Raw genomic sequence first — 20,169 nt, forward strand, 5'->3', positions numbered from 1 at the left:
TCACACATGATTTTCATTTTGTGTTTCTGGCAGATAAAGTTGGAAAGGTCAGTGAAGTTGAGATGAGTGTTGACGATGAGCTTAACAGTTCGGCTGTTATTAATGAACTGTTTGAGGGCGTTATGGAAGAGGATGAAGATGTGGATGACGATGAGGAGAGAGAGAGTGAACTGAACATATCCTCGATGTCGCTGCTTGCTCCATTAGCTGTTGCGAGTCCAGAGGTGAGACCAAGTTTGGCAGAATCCCCTTGTTTTTTTTGCTCAGCATAATATTTCAAAAGCCTGTATAATTTAACCAAGGTACAGTGTGTTTTCAAAGTAGATCTATCCTGGCAGCAGTTGATGTGCTAAATAATAAATTAACAACTTCTTATTGAACTACAGTAGATGTATTTTGATATAGTTCGTTTTAGTAAGTTGCATCAGTTGAAACAAAGTACAAGGAGTACTAACTTCTTTATGGACTTTAAAAATGGGGATCAAATGCTATTCATAGTTTGTTTTTTTTGCATACAAAAGCTGGTCTCCAAAACTGCTCTAAACAGCCCAGCTAAACAGAACAATAACACTCCAGACAACGCAAAGAGAAGCAAGTTCCAGCGAACACGACTAACCAGAGCAGAGTCTACGGACAGTATGGGGTCTTCAACCGATGACCAGAACCTTTTGTACAGGTATAATTGCAGAATACTCTTGATTGTATTTATGTGAATTGTTAATAGCATAGGTAATTTTAAGAATACTCCTTTTGTAGTTCTATTTATCAGTTTCAGTTGCTGATGTTTTGTCTCTTGTTGCTTTTCTATTGTTTGGGAGCAGAATCATTCCATGATTCTATCATCCAACACAGCCCGTTAGCCCTGTAAGCCAAAGCCCTAAAGCTTGGGGTAGTCCTAACTGGGCAATCAGTGGTACTTTCAATGGCAAGATCTGCAATTTTAGTTGGTTAAATTCAAGCAGTTCCCCACTGCACATTCTGGGGTCCACAAACCTTGGCTCTTGCGAACCTGCGCCTAATACTCTCTAGAATTAGGTAAGCAGGAAGTGTCCCTCTGGAAAGAGAGTGTGCATTCCCCACTCCAAATCCAGGAAATTCCATGTGTAGGTGTGATGCATGGAACTCTATTTGGTTTGGATACTCTTAAGCACGGTGATGAGTTTCCACATGTGTCAGTCCGACTGGTTGACCAAAGAGAAAATCATGTGAGGTCAAAAAGTACCTGTTCTTTGTAGAAAATTATTCCAATCTATATTAATGCCTTATTATCGAGCGTTCGGTTTATTTTACATTGTTTGCTTGCGTTTAGGCATTAGCCTGGCTCAGTTGGTAACATAGTCCCAAAATTTGTGAAGTCCTGTAGCTCAGTGGTTAGAGCATTCGCCTCGCAAGCGAGAGACCTGGGTTCGATTCCCGGCAGGACAAAATGCGGGCAAGTTTCCTTACTCCACACGCCTGTTTACCCAGCAGTAAATACCCGGTTGTTAGTCAATTGGCCTGGTTGCCCTTCTGGGAGTTTTTTAAAAAAAAAAAATTGGTCATTTCAATCCACAACTGTTTGTGGGATACTGCTGTTGCTACAATTGGCTGCCAATGTTTTCGTCCCACCAAAAACTATACAGTCACTTCACTTTACAGTATATTCTGTGAAGTGCTTTGAGACGTCTCGAAGACGTGATAAGACGCCGTATCAAATGCAAGGATTATTATTATTCTCTGAAGCAGAAGGTTGTGGATTTTACTACTGGTCTACTGGTGGCTTTTGCACCTCGCTGCAACATTAGTTGGGCTTGGCATTTTAGCTTTATTTATTTTCTTGGCGGTGCAAAGGAAATAAAAATAAAGGACTGATACCTACAAATAGCAATTCAAAGTTAACTTATGTGGAAAGCACTTCATCTGGATTGAGCTACACTGGCAATGTTCAGTCAGGAGTTCTATTTTAGATTTGTGGGTGCATATGTTTGGTAAAATACTTAACTTTGTTCCTTGTGCACAGCATTGATGCCTACAGGTCCCAAAGAATTAAACCCACCGAGCGTCCCCCAGTGAAACAAATCATTGTCCGCAAAGAGGATGTTACTCAAAGACTTGAGGAAAGGCGGGCAGCAACTCCAAGTTCAGTTAATATAAAACAGAGGATGAAGGTAACTTTAATGCAGATTAATTGCTACCGAATGCTAAAACATGGTATTTCTAAAGAAACACTGTCAGATTCCTGATGCCACTTCCATGTTAAAACGGGTGGTACCGCTTGCTTGGCTTTAACTTGTTGGGGTGCTAGATTTCTTAACTGTAAGCCTCGCATTGTGACCTTTGAACAGTCCATGACATCGTTAATTGTTTGTTTGTATTTTCTGTCATCCCAAGAATCTGAGCAATGACATAAATATCCAGCAGAGTGTTATTCACCAGGCCAGCCAGGCTTTAAACTGCTGCACAGATGAGGATCATGGGAAAGGATCTCAGCAAGAAGCTGAAGCTGAGAGGCTGCTACTTATTGCCAGTAAGAATAGCCAACTGACATTTAATCTCTGAACGTGCAAGCTGTTTTGTTACAAGGAAAAGGGAAAGTGTTGTACAGCGATATATATACTGTGATAATATATTTAAGTTGCGTTCATAGGTGCTGTTCTTTGAAACCTGGATTGAAGCCAATTGTGCCCAATCCATCAGTATTTGTTAGTTTAATCTGCTGAACATTTTTAAAAAAAGCACTAAACTAGCACCAATTAAAGTAAGGTAGTGGGATATCCTTCATTATTATCCACTTTCACCTTGGCAGGAAATGTGAGCAATATTGAAACACTAGTTTTAATAATTCTAATTTTGCTTGTTAACTGTCAATCTCATTTATTATTATTGTCTAGATGCCAATGCATTGCTGGAGTGCATTCTATTATCTGATGAGATGTTAAACCAAGGTCCCACTTGCTTGTTCAGGTGGATATTAAAGATCCCAGGGCACAACAACTTCATGCGAGGTGGCATCCTGGAGTGCTTAAACACAGAGAAATTCCTTTCTCTCAAACCATTTGAAAGGAGAAGGAAATTTCTCCTGGTGTCAACAATCCCCCAAATAAAATTGGTCATTCAGCCTATGGCTGTTTGTGTGACATTGTTGTGTACAACTTGGCTGCTGCATTTGATTACAGAATACACAGTTGCTATAATTTACAGTAAATCTTGTGATGTGCTCTGAGAAATCCTCCCAACGTAAAAGGAGCTATATCAAATGCTGGGATTATTATTCCAATGCAATAATGTACATTTGCTCCACTAACGATGTACATAATTCATAAGATTAAGTTCTATTTAAAAATGTAATTTACCTTTATTCTTTGACCATCGTTTGGTACGGGGAACTCCGGTTATAAAGCTCTTCACTTATAGCACTGCCTCGCTAAAAGGCAGGTGGGTAATGAACCCAACATTTTATGACATCAAAGCATGAAAATATTGCATGAGAGGGTTAAGTTATGCATTGTGAAAATGCACAACCTAACCTATTGCTGCTGGTAAGTTAGTTTATGAATTGCAATAGTAACCAGACGCTTTCTCTGCATGCACAGTGTTCCTCACTGATGTCACTGCTGATGTCTTGCATCTGCAAGTGCTGACTTGCAGTGCCTGTTTTGTGCCCTCACTTATGACATGGATGTGAATTTTCTGGATCCCAACAATCACCCTATACCTCATTTTGTTTCCTAGCCTGCTTTCTAAACACGAACAGAGTACAATTTTAAGGAATTGATTCCAGTTTCTTTTAAATATCTTCTACCCTATTTGTAGAACTATAAATTCCATTCATCAATGGAATGTTTTCCCAAGATGAGTTGTAAACATTAAATACATGGTAGAATTCAATCTCATATTTAAGTGCTTTGAGATGTACTCCTGACTTGAAAGGTGCTATATAAATGTAGAGTACTGTACATTTTAAACTCCATTATCATGGAATAAACTTGTTTCATAAGGTAAGTGGAAACAGTTGTAAAACCAGTTGCGATGATTTTTATTAGGGTTTTGGGCTGCTTGAAAATTCAACAGTCTTTGCTGATGTTTTGGAAATACATCTGTTAGACAAGCCAGGGAAACAAAGCATAAAACCTTTAAACATTTCAGAGCATTCGATCGTAGAGCTATATAAAATATTTTGTGCACACACGTGCATACAAATAAATGATGACTGTTCTTCTTTGCATTATAACCAAACGAGGATTGAATTATTCATTCAGACCATGCACAGTTACACATTACTTAGTCAACCTTGCTGTCTGCTTGCCCTTTCGATAAACCAAATTGTGCATATTCCCTTGGGATAAACTAAATTAAATTCAAATCAAAATTTGGGTCTCAGTTGCTAGGCATCCCTTAATTTCCTGAATGAAATGCGGCGCGATTCTCCTGCCTTCAAAAGGCAATAGAAAAGTATGCGTCAGTGCAGTTAACATTGTGCATAAATAATTTCTCAGAGGACCTCAAGCTTTTTGTTTGATTTTGGCACATAGGTGAGAGACGAATGGTACTTCTTGCTGAGCTAAACAAACTGAAGACTGAGGGAGCGTCTGCCCAAAAGAAAGCTGAATCTGCTGCTAAAGCAGTTGGTGACTTTGCTCCATCACGAGGCTCAATTTCTCTGTCTGAAATCCGTCTTCCTTTAAAGGCAGACTTCATCTGTTCAACAGCTCACAAAACAGGTAAGCATGTTTTAAAATGGAAACTGATATTTGGAATATGGCTTGGAGCTACATTTGGAACACTAGGAAACTGACTATAAGAGCTGCTCAACGTCTCAAATGCAAAATAAAGCTTTCTTCAGAAAATATGGATATATAATTCCTTGAGGATTTTTCCCTTTTTAATCCCCTCTTACTCTTCTTTGTTTTCTTTCTCCCCTCCACCCCACCCATCCAATTGCAGTGTCTATCATTAACCAGCCATGACCAGGGCTAGTTCAACATTGGCCAGTTATTAAAATCAGTACTTTAGACAAGTGATAAAATGAGCATTTTCAAAGTTGGCTGTTTGTTGGTACAATAAATAATTTCAAACATAAAACTTGGGATTCAGCATCTTTGAGCTGGTTTTGTTCAAAGTGCAATACTTGCAGATAGTAAGACTTTAGATCTGATTATAACATCTGTAATTGCAGAAGAGTAGGTGCAATATTGTGAAACATTGTTCTGGTTTCATGATAATTTTATTACAATAGATCAAACAACATTCAAGGCAACTATGCACAAAAAAGCTAAAACAATTTTTAAATTCATCAGGGGGTGGGTAGTCTGTTGTTTGTCTAGCTATTTATCATTGTTTTGTGCATTAAACACTAATTGGAAAATTAATACATTATAACCATTTTTAAATCCAGGACTTCTGCTTTCAGAGTGCTTCCAAGCTGTTCTGTGTGAAACATGCTATATGAATTCATGTTGTCCTGTACTTAAATTCCTGACTTAATTTATAACTTTGCCTTTTCATCTTTTTCAGATTCAGCAAGTTTTTATTTTTTTGTGCTGATTAGAGCTGGAGCTCTAAATATGGTGGCCACACCATTGGCTTCTACTCAAAATGCAGTTAGTGGCGATGCTATTACTTTCCCTACTAAGTTTACACTGTAAGTAACATAGTAACAGTCTGAATAGCTGAATTTTTTTTAATTGATAGGCTTGAAGCCTGCAATAAATTATATAACTTATTTGAGTGTGTGGGAGTCTCAAAGAGATTTGCAGCTTGTAAATGAGGGATGTGATGTGGCTCACCCTGAGGAAATTCGCTTGGATACCGACCTCGTGGAAATTAGATTTCAAGTAGAGCTCCAGAGGGCCGACCGAGGCATGTTCCAGGATTCACTATGGTTACGAATCATTTTGTCGGACACAATTCAGACTTCATTACTTGCACAGTCCTTAGAACAGTACATAGTTCTGAACAAAAATGATTGGAACTGTCCACTTTTTAATTTTTTTAATTAGCTTTTTTAAACAAAATATCTGAAGTGAGAAATGCAGTTGACCCTGAAGTCATACATAATAGAATGCAATTAAAGGCTTGGGTTCCATTAACTGTTCACTCCAAGAAAGAGTAAAATGGATGCAAACTACTGAGGTCCCAGAGTATATGGTTTGGGTTTCATGCCTTTTTAAAACATGATCCTTATTCTTACCATTGTTTTAGGAAATAAAAAGGTGAACTGTCACTGCATTGATCATTAGCAACTATTACTGTGTTTCACTAATATTTTAAAAATGTATATTAGAAGCAGAATCATTGAAGTAATTCTGACTTTAAATTTTCCCTATTTCTTCAGTTATATATACTTATGCGATGTACTTACCTACACAGAATGACCAAGTCAATCATCAAATATCAAAATATGTTGACATCATTGCATTTCAAAGCATTTCGATAGCTTTGTGAAAAGTTACTGGAACAATTTGTAAATGTCGTTGATTTTCATCTGCAATTTCACCTTGGGCATTTTGTATTAACATTTCTCAGGGTAATCTTTAACATATCACACAGTTGAGGGGGACAAAATAATTCATAACTTCAGAGGAAATGCCTTTTATATGGCACAGAAGCAAATATCAATTTGAAGGTGTCAGAATGGATTGGATTTACTTCTGCACTATGTGGGGGATGTTTCCAGTTTCAATTGTTGTGTTCGCTATTCAAACTGGTTAATATAATTGAGAGTTCTAATAGAGTTTATTGTTCTCATATATTACAGTTTTTATCACTGCCCTTTTCTCATTGTTTGTTAAAATCTTCATGTGAAATTGTCTCTTCACAAATGGCAAAGTATCTAAAATGTGCATTTTCAATTTTAGGCAAGATGTCTCAAATGATTTTGAAATTGAAATTGAAGTTTACAGTCTGGTATGTACACAAATAAATATCAGGATTACTGTACAGTATTTAAAATTCTTTTGAAATGCTAGGAAATATTTTGTTCTACTTATTTTATTGATGTTAAATGTAAGGATTAGCAGTTAGCTTTAAAATCTGGCTTGCCAGGAGTTAGTATATTTTATTAGAGAATGTTGCGAGTTGAATGTATCTGTATTTGTGTAAAATGTTTCTGTTTTAGGCACAGAGACAGGAGATGAGTTCTACTGACAAGAAGAAAAAAACTAATAAATCTAAGGTAAAGCCACGTTTTTGGTGGAAATTTGTTCTGAACATAAGAATTTGGAAATTTGTACAGGACTAATCATTCAAGACTCATTTCTTCATTATGCTGATGTAGGTGGATAGGGAGGTGGGAGCATGTAAAATATGAGTGCAGCACAATCATGAGATTTGATTAAATCTGAAGTAAATGCTGTGAGGGGAATCAGTTGAGCAATGCAAATGTTTTTCCTGAACTATGATAATGTAGTGAGGTATAACTTAATTGTACACCTCCCCTAACCACACAATCCCCTCAAAATGGCTAAAGGATTTGACATGAATATCTTGCATCCTGAAATCTGAGGATTTAAAATGTAAATTTGTGGAGTTCATGCCCAATTTTATAAGTTTCAACACTTTTTTTAAAAAAAAACCCTGATAGATTCTATCTGTAAAATATTTTTAGTCTTCATTGGAAGATTTGTTTGTAAACTGTTTTTTGAAGAGTGATTATAGCCTCTGATATCACACTTGCTATAGAGTTTGCGTTTTTGAAATCTGCCAACACTTGAAAATGATTTTTATTTCTATAGTTTATGTGCAAAGCCTCTGCACTTCATCTGGGAATATATCATTACTTTCAGGAATTGATTTTCTCTTTGGTATGATTCATTTTTTTTTAGTAAAACCTTTGTGGATGCTTTTCAGCAATCAAACTCTGATATTATCTGTCTTACACTGTGAGTGGGCCAATAGTCAGAGGTGTTTTTATTTCTAGATGTGCACTCCAGTGGGTTTGTTTATTATTGTCCAAAGTGATGGATGAATGTCAATTCACACAGCATGATGGTGATGGGCTCTTTTTCTTACACCAACATTGATAGATTTTTTTTTGTAAAGTGGTTCTATATTTTGGTAGGGTTTGCACACCTATTAATTTAACAGTCGTGTTTGTAGCGTGAGATTGTATCAACAGGAGGGCAAAAACATGGCTGCCATTAGTCTGACTTACAATTCATTGCCTCTTCAAATTCTGATAAAAATGTGACTTTACACGGACTTGGATCATCCTTTGTCTCATAGCATTGGGATTGAGTTGTGGTTTTAATATATGTGAAAAAAAATTGGATCTCAGTGGGATGCTAGAATTGGCCAACAGACTAAGGTTGAGAAAAATCATCCGAGTTCCTATGTATCTTTGGTGTCCTTTAACTTCACAACAAAGTTTTGTATGGTTGACCATTACATAATCTAGTTGAACTATAATGCTCTGTATCCAGGCTTTGCACATGAAAAATCACTTGGATTAAGTGTAACAGTGGAGTCCTGTAGCTCAGTGGTTAGAGCACTCGCCTCGCAAGCGAGAGACCTGGGTTTGATTTCCAGCAGGGCGAAACCTTGGCCAAGTTTCCTTACTTCACACGCCTGATAATAATTCCTCAAGAAAAAAAACAATACTCAACTGGATACTGCTGTGTGCAATTGGCTGCCGCGTTTCGCCCACAAATATACAGTCAATTCACTTTACAGTATATTCTGTGAAGGGCTTTGAGACGTATCGAAGACGTGAAAAGCGCTATCAAATATATTTTTAATTTTATGTATATGCATGTGATCTCATTTTGTTTTCCTGTTCACATTTTCTTGAGATAAAGGATGCACTGTATTGGTCAGTGTGACTAAAACTGTATTGTTTCTGATATATAGGGGCAGGAAACCTCTACTAGTCAGGCTTGTGATTGCTCTCTTTTCACCATCACCATTAGGTTTGTTAACTGTTCATTGGTGGCAGATAAATCAAAGTTAATATGTGGAAAATCACAAAACTGGAAGTGTATATTTAGTTCCAATCTGTGACTAGAGATTGGACCTAAAAGCTCAAGAAGGCAACCCTTTGAACTAGCTGTTACATGCAGCTATTGGGAATGCATTAATGTAGAACTACTGACCCACTTCAATAACCAAAACATTCTTTCCACTTTATCTTCAGGCTATAACTCCAAAGAGACTACTTACTTCAATCACAGTAAGTTTAATCTATCAATTTTGCATGGTGTTTCACCACACTTAAATTAAAATGAGCAAGTTACATATTTATTGTTGGTCCATTCCAATTTGAAGATATGTTTGGCTGGAAGAGGGTTCATTTTATGCTGGGCGGCTGAAAATGTGTTGGTGGTCCAAGGTTTGGGTGGTTCTAGTGCATGGCAATCCACAACTGAACTTTCTCAGTAGAGTGGAGTGAGCAGATTTCCTTGTATCTAATCACTTTTTTGGTCAGCTGGGTATGTGGCAGGCAGTAACCCATCCAAGCCAGATTGGATTACACATTTTCACTTAAACATTTATTTTTTTCTGTTCAAATTGTGAGGGGAATACAAGAGTCCTTTGAAATACAAGATATTTAGCACCACTTGTTTATTCTCCATATGTTTTGGAGTAATGGTATCCAAAAGTAGGGGTGGATATTGTTCCCAAAAGGCAAGTTTTAGTTTTACATCTCTTCTGTGTTGGTTCAAAGAAGGAAGGGCTGAAGATTTTCCCACAAGGAGGGAATTCAAGTGAGTCCTAGTCTAAGCTTGGTGTATTTCAATAAACCTCAGCAGCAGCACAAGCCTGAATTAAGACATTGGATTGTTCTTTTTCTGGGAAACCAATAGAAGAGGAGAAAATATGTTAAAGTGATTTAAAAATCTTTTTGCACAGTTCTGTTTAATGGATTGAGAATTAACAAATTCTACTGTAGATATGTTTAGAGATCATTGTAACAAAATAACTAATTTTGTGATTTTTTTTTATCAACAGAAAAGCAATATTCATACTCCAGGTAAGTTGAAAGTTTTTTTGCTATAAATTGAGATACTTTGGGACAATGTAAATTTCTCTTGTGACAAACTAAGTCTATCCAGCCCAAATCACTGAAATGCTTCCTATTATAAGTGCGAGATGAAAGATTTGATATTATTAATAAGAGATTTAAGGACCCCTGCATACTGTATTTACTGTAATCAGCCAACCGAAATTTAAAAATAATTTAGAATAATTACCGACAGGATTAAACCTCATTTGCAACTTTAAAACTGTTCTATAAAGTAATTTTCTTCTTCAAATGAAGCAATTTCTCAGCCCAATTACAAAAAAACTTGATATTCTGCCTGCTGTTTGTCTGCTATTTGCAACTGCAACCAATATTATCAGTAAATTTATTTGTATCCATGACCAAGTTTTTCCAATAAATCTTTGGTTGAGCAATTTTTAGCCTAATGAGGAGGAAAGAACAGATGTGCGGCGTATAGTATAGTTAGCTTGAATGTAACTTCACAGCAAGAGACACATTAGGAACTTGATCAAATGGTTGATTATATGTTTACATGTCTGCACCTCCAGGTCTCATTGATAATCCCCACTGGCTATTCAACCATAAAAATGCTTTGGATTACTGGCCTAGCTTTGTTAGATGTATCTTTTCCATGCTAATTCAGCCCTATAAAGACAAGTAATTTGGAGGTAATCAACCTCTTCTGCAACAGGATAAATTATGTACTTGCATAGCTCATCTGAAATGTGGACTTTACAAGTACATTGCGATAATCACAAGCCTTACATGTCTTATTTCATTGTCATTGAAATGTCCCAAACATATAATGACTGTATTTGTAGGTGAATGACAGTCAATTTGCACACAATAATGTCCCACAAACAGTCCTGAAGTGAGTGACCAATTTTATCTGGGGGATTGTTGCCCAGGATGCTGGGAGAAAACCCTTCTCTTTACAAATAGTGCCATGGGATCTTAACGTCCACCTGAACAGGCAGACAGATCCTCGATTTAATGTCTCATCCCAAGGACAGCATTACTGGCAATGCAGTATTCCCCACAGAATTGCACTCGAGTGTTGCACTATTACCTCCAAGTTCCAACATGGGGCTTCAACCCACAATTTTCTGACTCGGAGTAGAGAGGACTACCAACTGATCCAGGCTGACACCTGATACAGGTTGTTGATGTTCACCAATACATTCTACAGAAATCTCATCATAAATGATTGAGGCTTGGGAAGGCCAATGTTCATTGCATTTCCTTGTAGAAACCTCCAGCATCTGGAGCTGGTCATTTTACTGACATTAGGGTTTCTTTTGGTCTGGAACTTAAGATGTAACAAATGGGTATATTGTGCTAGTTATTCTATGGTAATTCCATGAAGGAGAAGTCAGTTTGGTCAATGTTTATGGATATTTTGTTTTCCTCAATAGCTCTGTCAAGTCCTGGAGGCCCAAATGCAGTACGCTCAAGTAATTTTGTCATGGTCGGATCCTACAAGATTGTGCTTTCTTCTGTAGGAAATACAAAATTCCAACTGGATAAGGTTAGAAAACTGGAGACTATGAACTGACTAACTTTCTCTTGAGACTTTCATGCTTTAAATACTCCTGATGTATAATGTTCAACCATTTATTTGGGAGCGAATCATATTTTTTTTTTAAAAAAATTGAAATGAAAGTGACTGCAGCTGCTTGCTACCCACAGGGATTCTACAATATGAGTTGCTGTTATTGCTAATTATAGCAACATTCATTGGATGGGACCACCCAGCACATTACTGAGATATGAAGTCTTCACTGTTTAATTTCATCTATCTCTTCAGCAATCATCCTCAAAACACTTGGTAGTTGACAAGGGTTAGTTTGGAGAGCAGAGTAACTTAAACTAGTGGCTATGAGCCATAATTTCTGGAATGTGATACCAAGGATTGGAAAGTTGATCTTGAATTAAACCGTTTTTTGAAACGGTTGCTGTAAGTATGTAACAGAGCTTATAAATAATGTAGATTCATATGAAAAGAGATGTACAAAGTACATTAGTTTGAGATTAAATGAATATAGGAAATCTTAAATAAAATCAAGATCCCTCAAATGCACAGCAGGTGATCAAGTTTATGTTTCAGATGTAACCCTTCATCAAAACTGAATGTAAATTAACTATTTTAAGCATTTTAATGTAAGAAGTTAAGAACTTCATTGTTCTCAGGATGTTGCTCTAATTCTCTACATTTCCATATTCAACTATTTGCTTTAACATATTCTTTTTGAATGTGCCAGAACTGGAGAAGTGGCTTGCTGATGCCTTGTTTTATTTCACTATTCTAATATTCACAGTAACCATGCAAACAGCATGCAGAAGCTTTTGCTTTAAATGACCCTGGTATCTCTTACCTTCTAGATAAAATTTGAAGGTCTGGACAAGCAGTTACTGGGTGCCTTGCTTGCCTTGTTAACACAGTTCTTGTCCATCTATCTGCTGTGCCACAGCTGTCTCGTTTTCAGTGATTTTGCAGCTTTTACTGCTTTTTTGTGTTGCATTGCATGTTGCTGCTGAATGTGGTTGACAGAAGAAAGTGTTTCAGCATATGCTGTGTTTTAATATCTGAAATTCATTGAAAAAGAATGCAACAAATTAAACCCTCAAAGATCTTATTCGTGTATATATAATGTTAAGTACCTTTCCGACAAAGAACATGCTCAGTTCATACAACTTGTTTAAAAGTTTAACCATATAGTGGCTTAGATGCTATCACTTAACTGTTTCTGGTGGCAAGATTCCGACAGTGTGAAACAAACAGCTCTGGTCAGACAACTAGTTGCTGTTTTTTTTAAAAAGTAGTGTAAATATTGGAGGGGGCAGATGTTTTTTGAGAGAATACTTGAACACTATTGCTCTTATCCTGAAATATATCATTTTCTGCCTCAGTACTTGTTAGGTTTCCATGGTTAACCACTATTGAGAACTTTTTCTCGTCTATTGCTGCATTAGTACTTTTAATTCCATGTCCATTGGACAGATTCTTGCAGGTGATTCAGCAAAGGCTTTGTGTCTGAATAATACTAGCTTGTGTGGTGACATGGTTTCCTCACCGATATAATGGCAGGAAATGGGGTTGCTTGTGGCTTGCTTTCATATAGGCATTAATTTGATTTGAAAGTTAATTGCTTCATTTGTGTTTTATTTTCTTGCTTAATTCAATCAAAACACTTAATAATAATAATCCTTGCATTTGATATAGCACCTTATGTCTTCGAGACGTCTCAAAGCGCTTCACAGAATATACTGCAAAGTGATTTGACTGTATATTTTGTGGGCAAAACGCAGCACCCAATTGAGCACAGCAGTGTCCCACAAACAGTTGTGGATTGAGTGACCATATTATTTTTTTGAAGGGATTGCATAAAAATAATAAAAAGCGAGTTCCTATTTACTGCTTGGCGAACAGAGGCGGTGTGGAGGAAGAAAACTTGCCCAACGTTTCTCCCCATTTAGTTTTAGTACTGAGTGCCCACTTGGTGTCAAATGGAGTTTCAGAACAGGATCATAAAGGCTTATCTGTTTTTTTTATGAAGAGTTATAAATATCAGCAAAATTTCTATAGCTTGTGGACTTTAGGATCTGGTGAACATATTGCTGTAGTACATTGATACGTGCAGTGCTGATCCATAAAAATAACCCTTCAAACTCCAAAATCTATCTTTCAGTAAAGCTGATGGCACAGCTGTGCTGTCTCACATGATCAGACGATTCTGCTACAGCTGGATTTCTAAATGAGTTGTTTATTTTCTGTAACCAGCTCCATCCTCCCACTTGTGAGCATCCATGTGTGCTGCTTAGCATCCATTAGAATGAATAGAGGTTTTGTGCTGGTTGTTACGAAGTCTTCTCTGTCTGAATACGTAGTACATTTTGACCCTGTAAGCATTTTGTAGCAATTAGTAACAAGTTATTCAAGACATGAAATATTCCCCAAAAGGTAGGGTTGTAAATATTCAGATTTCACTGAATATTTACAGTTACTATTATTAACTTGTAGTTTAAAGCCATGTTCTACAAAACAAAAATAACTGAGTTGGACTTGAATGGCGTTTTAAAATGCTTATTGTTGAACTGATGCCAATTTAATGTTTTTGGGTGATTTCAGGTTCCATTCTTGTGTCCTATTCAAGGTCACATTTACGTGAAGCTACAGTGTCAGGTTGGTTCCTCTGTGGAAGAACATGGATTCCTGGTAAGCTGTCTTACTGGCTTCTTGTTGTAGCCAAGGTTTCATTTTTTATTAAAAAGGAAACTGCCTATTTCCCTTGTTAAAATGGATGATTTGAAAAGATTTGTAATTGTCCAGTACTTACGATGGATTTCATAATGTACTTATCTGTCTATCGACCATATGAATCTTAACTTTTCAGGATTTCACTTTGTTTCTTTCCATTTGTCTAATGTTCCAAGACCATGATTTGTTTAATAGCACCATCTAGTGGACTAGTATATGCCATGGTTATAATACTGGGCCTCTGGGCATTGGATATAGAGAGTAACTCAATGTGGAGTGAAGATGACCCTACAAAACAAAAGGGTAGTATCTCTGACAATACAGTATTGCGATAATATTGCAGCCTGCTGTCAGCCTGGATCATGAGCTCCAAGACCCAACACGGTACATGGTCCTTGGACCTTCTGACCCAGAGGCAAGAATGCTACTGACTGTTCATCATCACTGACTTCATCAGCTGAACTGATGAAGATTTGCATATGTTAGTGGGACATTTTTATTTTAAAATGCAGAAGACTGATGTCTGTTTTTTAAAAAAAGGCTAAATGTCCACTGCTGTTCTTATGAATAAGCAAAACTCGTTCTTTCATGGTGTGCCATATCTTGGTGCTTTACATGTCTGCCGTGTATTTGTGTGTTTTAAAGGGTGAAATGACTGAGCCTCATTTCTGCTAGACTGAAGGTGCTTTCTCTTCTTGCAGACTATGTTCCATGATGTCAGTGGTTTTGGAGCTTGGCATAGACGTTGGTGTGTCCTATCAGGAGCCTGCATCTCATACTGGACCTATCCAGATGATGAAAAATGCAAGGTTTGTAGTGAAGCTATTGACTATAAGGACAGAAAGTAGAGGTTTAACTGAAGAGCTGTTAATGAAATTCAGATGTACAGGGTGGCTATTTTTGATAGTTGTACTCCAACTGTAATCAGAGGAAAACTTGAATCAAGAAAATCCTCATACCTCAGAAATTCCACCCTTTAGGGACTTTTGTCAGGAGATGTATTTCCAAATGTCTGCACAGAAACATTCCTTGCAAAAAATGGTTTGAGATCACAATATCACAATGATAGATGCCGAGAATCTTTAACAGGCACATGCTTGTATTCTTTAACATATGTTTGATTTAACCAATGGAGAAGGTTTCAGTTTGCATTCAGAGATCTGATACAGAGAGTTTAATAAAAAGACAGAGAATGACTGGCACTGTGAGGTGGGAGGACGAGTAGAGCTATGGCACTGTATCCTAATTCTGTGTACCTAGGTTCCCAACTAAAACAATGATAGTGTAGATTAGAACAACTACTGGAAGAATAAATATTACATGCCTAAATGGAAAGTTGCTTCACTAAGTGCTTACTGATAGCACTTGGATCTGTTCTGTGTTCCTGGGAGAACTTCTTTAAACAGCCTTGCTCAAATAAATATAGCCACAGAAGAAGGCTTGTTGGCAATCCATTCAGTACCATTTACTTATCTTTTCCATGACCTCTTGCAAATGTCTCCTTTATAGAATACCTATCCAATTCACTGTACGTTCTTTGCAACTTCCTGCTCCCACTCTCACAACTTGCTATGCCTCCTAGCTTAGTATCATCTTAAACCTGAATATTCTGTCCTCTACCCTTCATCCAGACCATTAGACTTGTCCAAGTGCTGATACACATTCGCTGATGATGGTAATTTTCCATTATTGATGCAGCTGAGATCAGGAAATTAATCTGAATCGAAATATATAGTTAAATAGCAAGACTAAAATATTAAAGGAATGAATACAGGGAATTACATTTACAAATTAAACTGAGAGTAGGAAATTAAGATGTTAGATTATGTGCAATTAACCACTGTGCATTTTAGTGGGAGGCACGGCAGTACAGATAAATTTGCCCAGTGAGAACTAATAGCAATTCCAGCAACCCATTACTAATCGAGGCCTGAATCTATTACTAAACTGCTTGAAGGTCAAAGTTGGCTGTTAGAGGGGTAAAAAGCCCCTTCGTCTGCCTGTAAAATTTTCTGCTAAGTGTGTCATTACCCTTTACCTCTAGTCACTTGTATGGAGACATTAACAAGGAGTTGAGCACCATACACTGTTAGAGAATGCAATGCAGAAATTACCTGTTAGCTGGTAGTATAATTTCTGAAACCATGGGTCACATTTGTACGGCATTGTCCTTTAACTATTTAACTGAGCAAGTGCTTTGACCTGGACTGAAAGCCAATCTACTGCTGCCTAGCCCAGCAAAACCATAATGCTGGCATCTCTACAGAAATGGATCCGATACATTGAGATTCGATTGCAGGAGAGTTCAAGATAGCTGCGCTTATTTAACTTCAATTGAACTGCTCTGAGATAGACCAGCTCTTTCCAATGCTTCAAGTCATGGAAGCAAACAATAGCTGAGGGGTAGGGAGGTGCTATGGAGGGAATAGAAGCTGGTATTCCTTGCTACAGGTAAAATCAATACAAAAAGAATATTAATAATAATCCTTGCATTTGATATAGTGCCTTATTGCATCTTCGAGATGTTTCAAAGTGCTTCACAGAATATACTATAAAGTAAATTGACTATATTATTCTGCAGCTGAGTGAATAATTTGCCTATGTCGAAGAGAAAGGTCTTCAGCAGGGACTTGAAAATAGGAAGAGAGGGAGAGAGGTGAAGGGAATGAGGAAGGGAATTCCAGAGCCTCGGGGCATAGTGGCTGAAGGCACTAAACTTCAGCTAAATAGTGGCTCACAGCACATAGCAGCTAAAATCATATGGATTAGTTGCGACACCAAATTACAATACAATTTACATTTTACATAGCGACTCTCACATCAAAGGGGCATCCCAAGGCACATAGGGTTAAATATCCTCCACACAGGCAGCCCGATGGTGCAGAACCGCAGCTTGCGCAACAAGAACTTTGAATCATGGCTGTTGCAGACTTTGTTGGTTTCAGGTGGAGATGCATTAAGGGTTAAATTGGCCCTGTCTTCCCAGAGTAAGGTAGCGGAAAAACAGCTAGAATTTCTGGTCCTTCTTTAGAACCCTCTACTGGTCGCGTGTGTGTGTCTGTCAGTATCAATTGGATGGTTAGAGATCCTGTTTGGCTGTGACTCCCTCTGCAATCAAGTAGCCTGACACTCGCTGCCAAGGCTCACACATGAGCAATGGCCACTTAGGTGGGTTGACTTATGGCAGCCAGTGCCCATGGAACTACACCCAACAAGAGACCAGACCAAAAGCAGAGAGGCATAATTCGGTGGAGAGAAAATTACTAAAAAATTGTTGCACTGAATTTATAGAAAAAGGACAAAAAAATCCACCTTATTTAATAAAATACAACCTGAGTGAAGTGTGTGGCTAGTGAAATGCTACCACTTGCATGTGTGAAATTATATCACTTGAGGCTTGCTCTCAACTTGACCTGCATGTGTGTAAATCAAGTCAGTCTCAGGTTTCCTGTTTAATAAATTCAGGATAAAGTTTTTACCCACTCTTCATTATATATGGAAAATAACCTTTAAATTTACATGGTTTCACTGACCCTGCTCAAATATTTCATCTAGACATGTTTAATCAACTTTGGCATTTTACTGTACTTGCAGCGCCCACTTGGCAGAATAAACCTGGCTAATTGTACCAGCAGAAAAATAGACCCGGCTAACCGGGAATTCTGTGCTCGACCGAACACCTTTGAACTGATCACAGTAAGACCTCAACGAGAGGATGATCGAGAGACGCTCGTCAGCGAGTGCAAGAACACACTTTGTGTCACCAAGTAAGAGAAATTATTTTCATGTGTCTCGTGATCAGATTAGATTTGGTTCTGATCACAGAGTTCAAATTGAATGCGATTGATGGAATTGCATTTAAAAATACATTGGGCTCTGATATGCAGCAATTTCTAACTGGATCCCTTCGTATGGAAATTGGAAATATGTTGCATCAACTGGGAGAACTGTCAATCCAACATAATATACATTGCATTGGGTGCATGATATATTTTGATTACCAGAAGTTCTTATTAAGGAATTGTTAGAAATCACTGCATGTTAAGGTTTATAAGTGCTTTGAAATTTTAGTCTATACTCTAGCATTATAATTTAAATAGCAATGTGAAATGTAATGCATTTGCCTTGTGATCTATCCCAGTTCTATAATATATAGAATATATATTCTATATAATAATATTTTTTATAATATATATATTTATAATATAAATAATAATAATATATATAATTTATAATAATATATATAATTTATAATATATAATAATATAATTTTATAATAATAATCCTTGCATTCTATACAGCGCCTTATCATGTCTTCAAGATGTCCCAAAGCACTTAACGGAATATACTGTAAATATATATTTTGTGGATGAAATGTATAAAAATACCTTAAGAGATGTGTGGAAGAGTCTGATTGAAGGATAGCAAAGAAATATGAAGCTGAAGTTTTTAAGATCTGACAACTAAACATTGTTGCGCAGTTTAATTATTCTGCTACTCCGTTAACATCATTGTTCCTTTTTTTTTCCAACCACTCCAGAAACTGGTTGTCTGCAGACACTAAAGAGGAACGCAACCTCTGGATGCAGAAGCTGAATCGGGTCCTAGTTGATCTTCGTACCTGGCAACCAGATGCCTGCTATAGACCCCAGGTCATTTAAGGAGATTGAGTGGCAATATTAGCTTTGTTTAATTGTCATGTGGGTTCTCCTCATATGGATCTAAATAAAATATTATGAGCATTGAACAAGTGCAAATGCTTGCTGCGCGTTATAAATTTCAGGCAGTGTGCTTGAAAAGCCCGATGTTCAACTGTGGCTGAAAAATTATTTTATATGCAGAAAGCCTATTTATGATGAAGCAGAAAATCCTTTTTGGAAGCCTTTGTTCACACTAATGTATATTGATTATTTGCAGAAAAAGGGTATTGCACTAGGCATTTTGAGTTACAAGAATTCTTTCACAAGTTAGAAGATGCCACAGATCAGTCAGGGTTGTCTGTTTATTCTTGAAATTAAGTAATAAATCTGCAGGTAGAAAGGGTTCAAATTATAAACCATTCCCATGTACTGTAGTTTATCATTGTTGTGCTTCAGAGAGGAAGGAAGGATATTTGGATCCATGGTCACAATAATCTGAGTCCTGTAGCTCAGTGGTTAGAGCACTCGCTTTGCAAGCGAGAGACCTGAGTGCAATTCCAGGCAGAGGGCGAAACCTTGGGCAAGTTTCCTTACTCCACACAGAGCCTAATAATAATCCCTCCAAAACCCAAAAACAATAATAAATTGGTCATTTTCAATCCACGACTGTTTGTGGGACATTGCTGTGCGCAATTGGCTGCCGCGTTCGCCCACAAATATACAGTCAATTCACTTTACAGTGTGTTCTGTGAAGCGCTTTGGGACGTCCTCCCGACGTGAAAAGCGCTATATCAAATGCAAGGATTATTATTATTATTACCTATCAGTGGTGGCCAACCTTTTTGGTCGGCCAACATTTTCTTGATTGAATAATTCTTGATTTTTTGCCATCAATCAAGATAAAACCGAAAATGTACTACCAATTGAACACAGACTTAGCTAAACTCATACAGATGTTTGGATGGGGGTGCAAGTGCTTCTCGACAGCCCTGAGGCTCACAGGTTGGCCACCACCGCACTATATCAATAAACAGGCTTGCTTGCAAGAATGGGTTGGCCTATGTCCTTTTTTGTCAAATAACTGCTGGTTCAGTTAAAATCCGGCAACATGCTTGCAAAGGGTAACTGAAGAATTGCAGAGTGGGATTCTGGACCGAGTCTTTTGAGAGTTCAAGCACAGAGACTAATCTACCAGGCCATCAATTCAAGAATTCCAAAAATGTTGGGATAGGTGTTACAATGAATGATCTTTAGTCTGGTGTCATAACACTTGTTTCTGCAAACCATATTTTGAAACGGAGGGGCTTTTGAAG

The 20,169-nt window shown here is 37.4% G+C and overlaps 1 protein-coding gene and 1 non-coding gene across 2 annotated transcripts in view; both read left to right on the forward strand.

The window, feature by feature from the left end:
* Positions 1-18,901, forward strand: part of LOC121848150 (anillin-like) — a 36,860-nt gene extending 17,959 nt beyond the window's left edge. Inside the window, exons 10-24 of the mRNA XM_042332492.1 lie at positions 34-224; positions 522-676; positions 2,000-2,147; positions 2,371-2,506; positions 4,512-4,700; positions 5,494-5,620; positions 6,837-6,885; positions 7,097-7,153; positions 9,110-9,145; positions 9,925-9,946; positions 11,374-11,486; positions 14,088-14,174; positions 14,918-15,025; positions 17,811-17,983; positions 18,757-18,901. Of these exons, the coding sequence (XP_042188426.1) occupies positions 34-224; positions 522-676; positions 2,000-2,147; positions 2,371-2,506; positions 4,512-4,700; positions 5,494-5,620; positions 6,837-6,885; positions 7,097-7,153; positions 9,110-9,145; positions 9,925-9,946; positions 11,374-11,486; positions 14,088-14,174; positions 14,918-15,025; positions 17,811-17,983; positions 18,757-18,877 (1,712 nt within the window). The 3' untranslated portion in view covers positions 18,878-18,901. The remainder of the gene's footprint in view (positions 1-33; positions 225-521; positions 677-1,999; positions 2,148-2,370; positions 2,507-4,511; positions 4,701-5,493; positions 5,621-6,836; positions 6,886-7,096; positions 7,154-9,109; positions 9,146-9,924; positions 9,947-11,373; positions 11,487-14,087; positions 14,175-14,917; positions 15,026-17,810; positions 17,984-18,756) is intronic.
* trnaa-cgc lies at positions 1,354-1,425 on the forward strand. The gene has a single exon. It is a non-coding gene; the product is annotated as a tRNA-Ala (tRNA).
* Positions 18,902-20,169: the final 1,268 nt, after the last annotated feature.

The sequence above is a fragment of the Callorhinchus milii genome, unplaced genomic scaffold, assembly GCF_018977255.1.
Source record: "Callorhinchus milii isolate IMCB2004 unplaced genomic scaffold, IMCB_Cmil_1.0 Scaffold2, whole genome shotgun sequence".
Lineage (NCBI taxonomy): Eukaryota > Metazoa > Chordata > Chondrichthyes > Chimaeriformes > Callorhinchidae > Callorhinchus > Callorhinchus milii.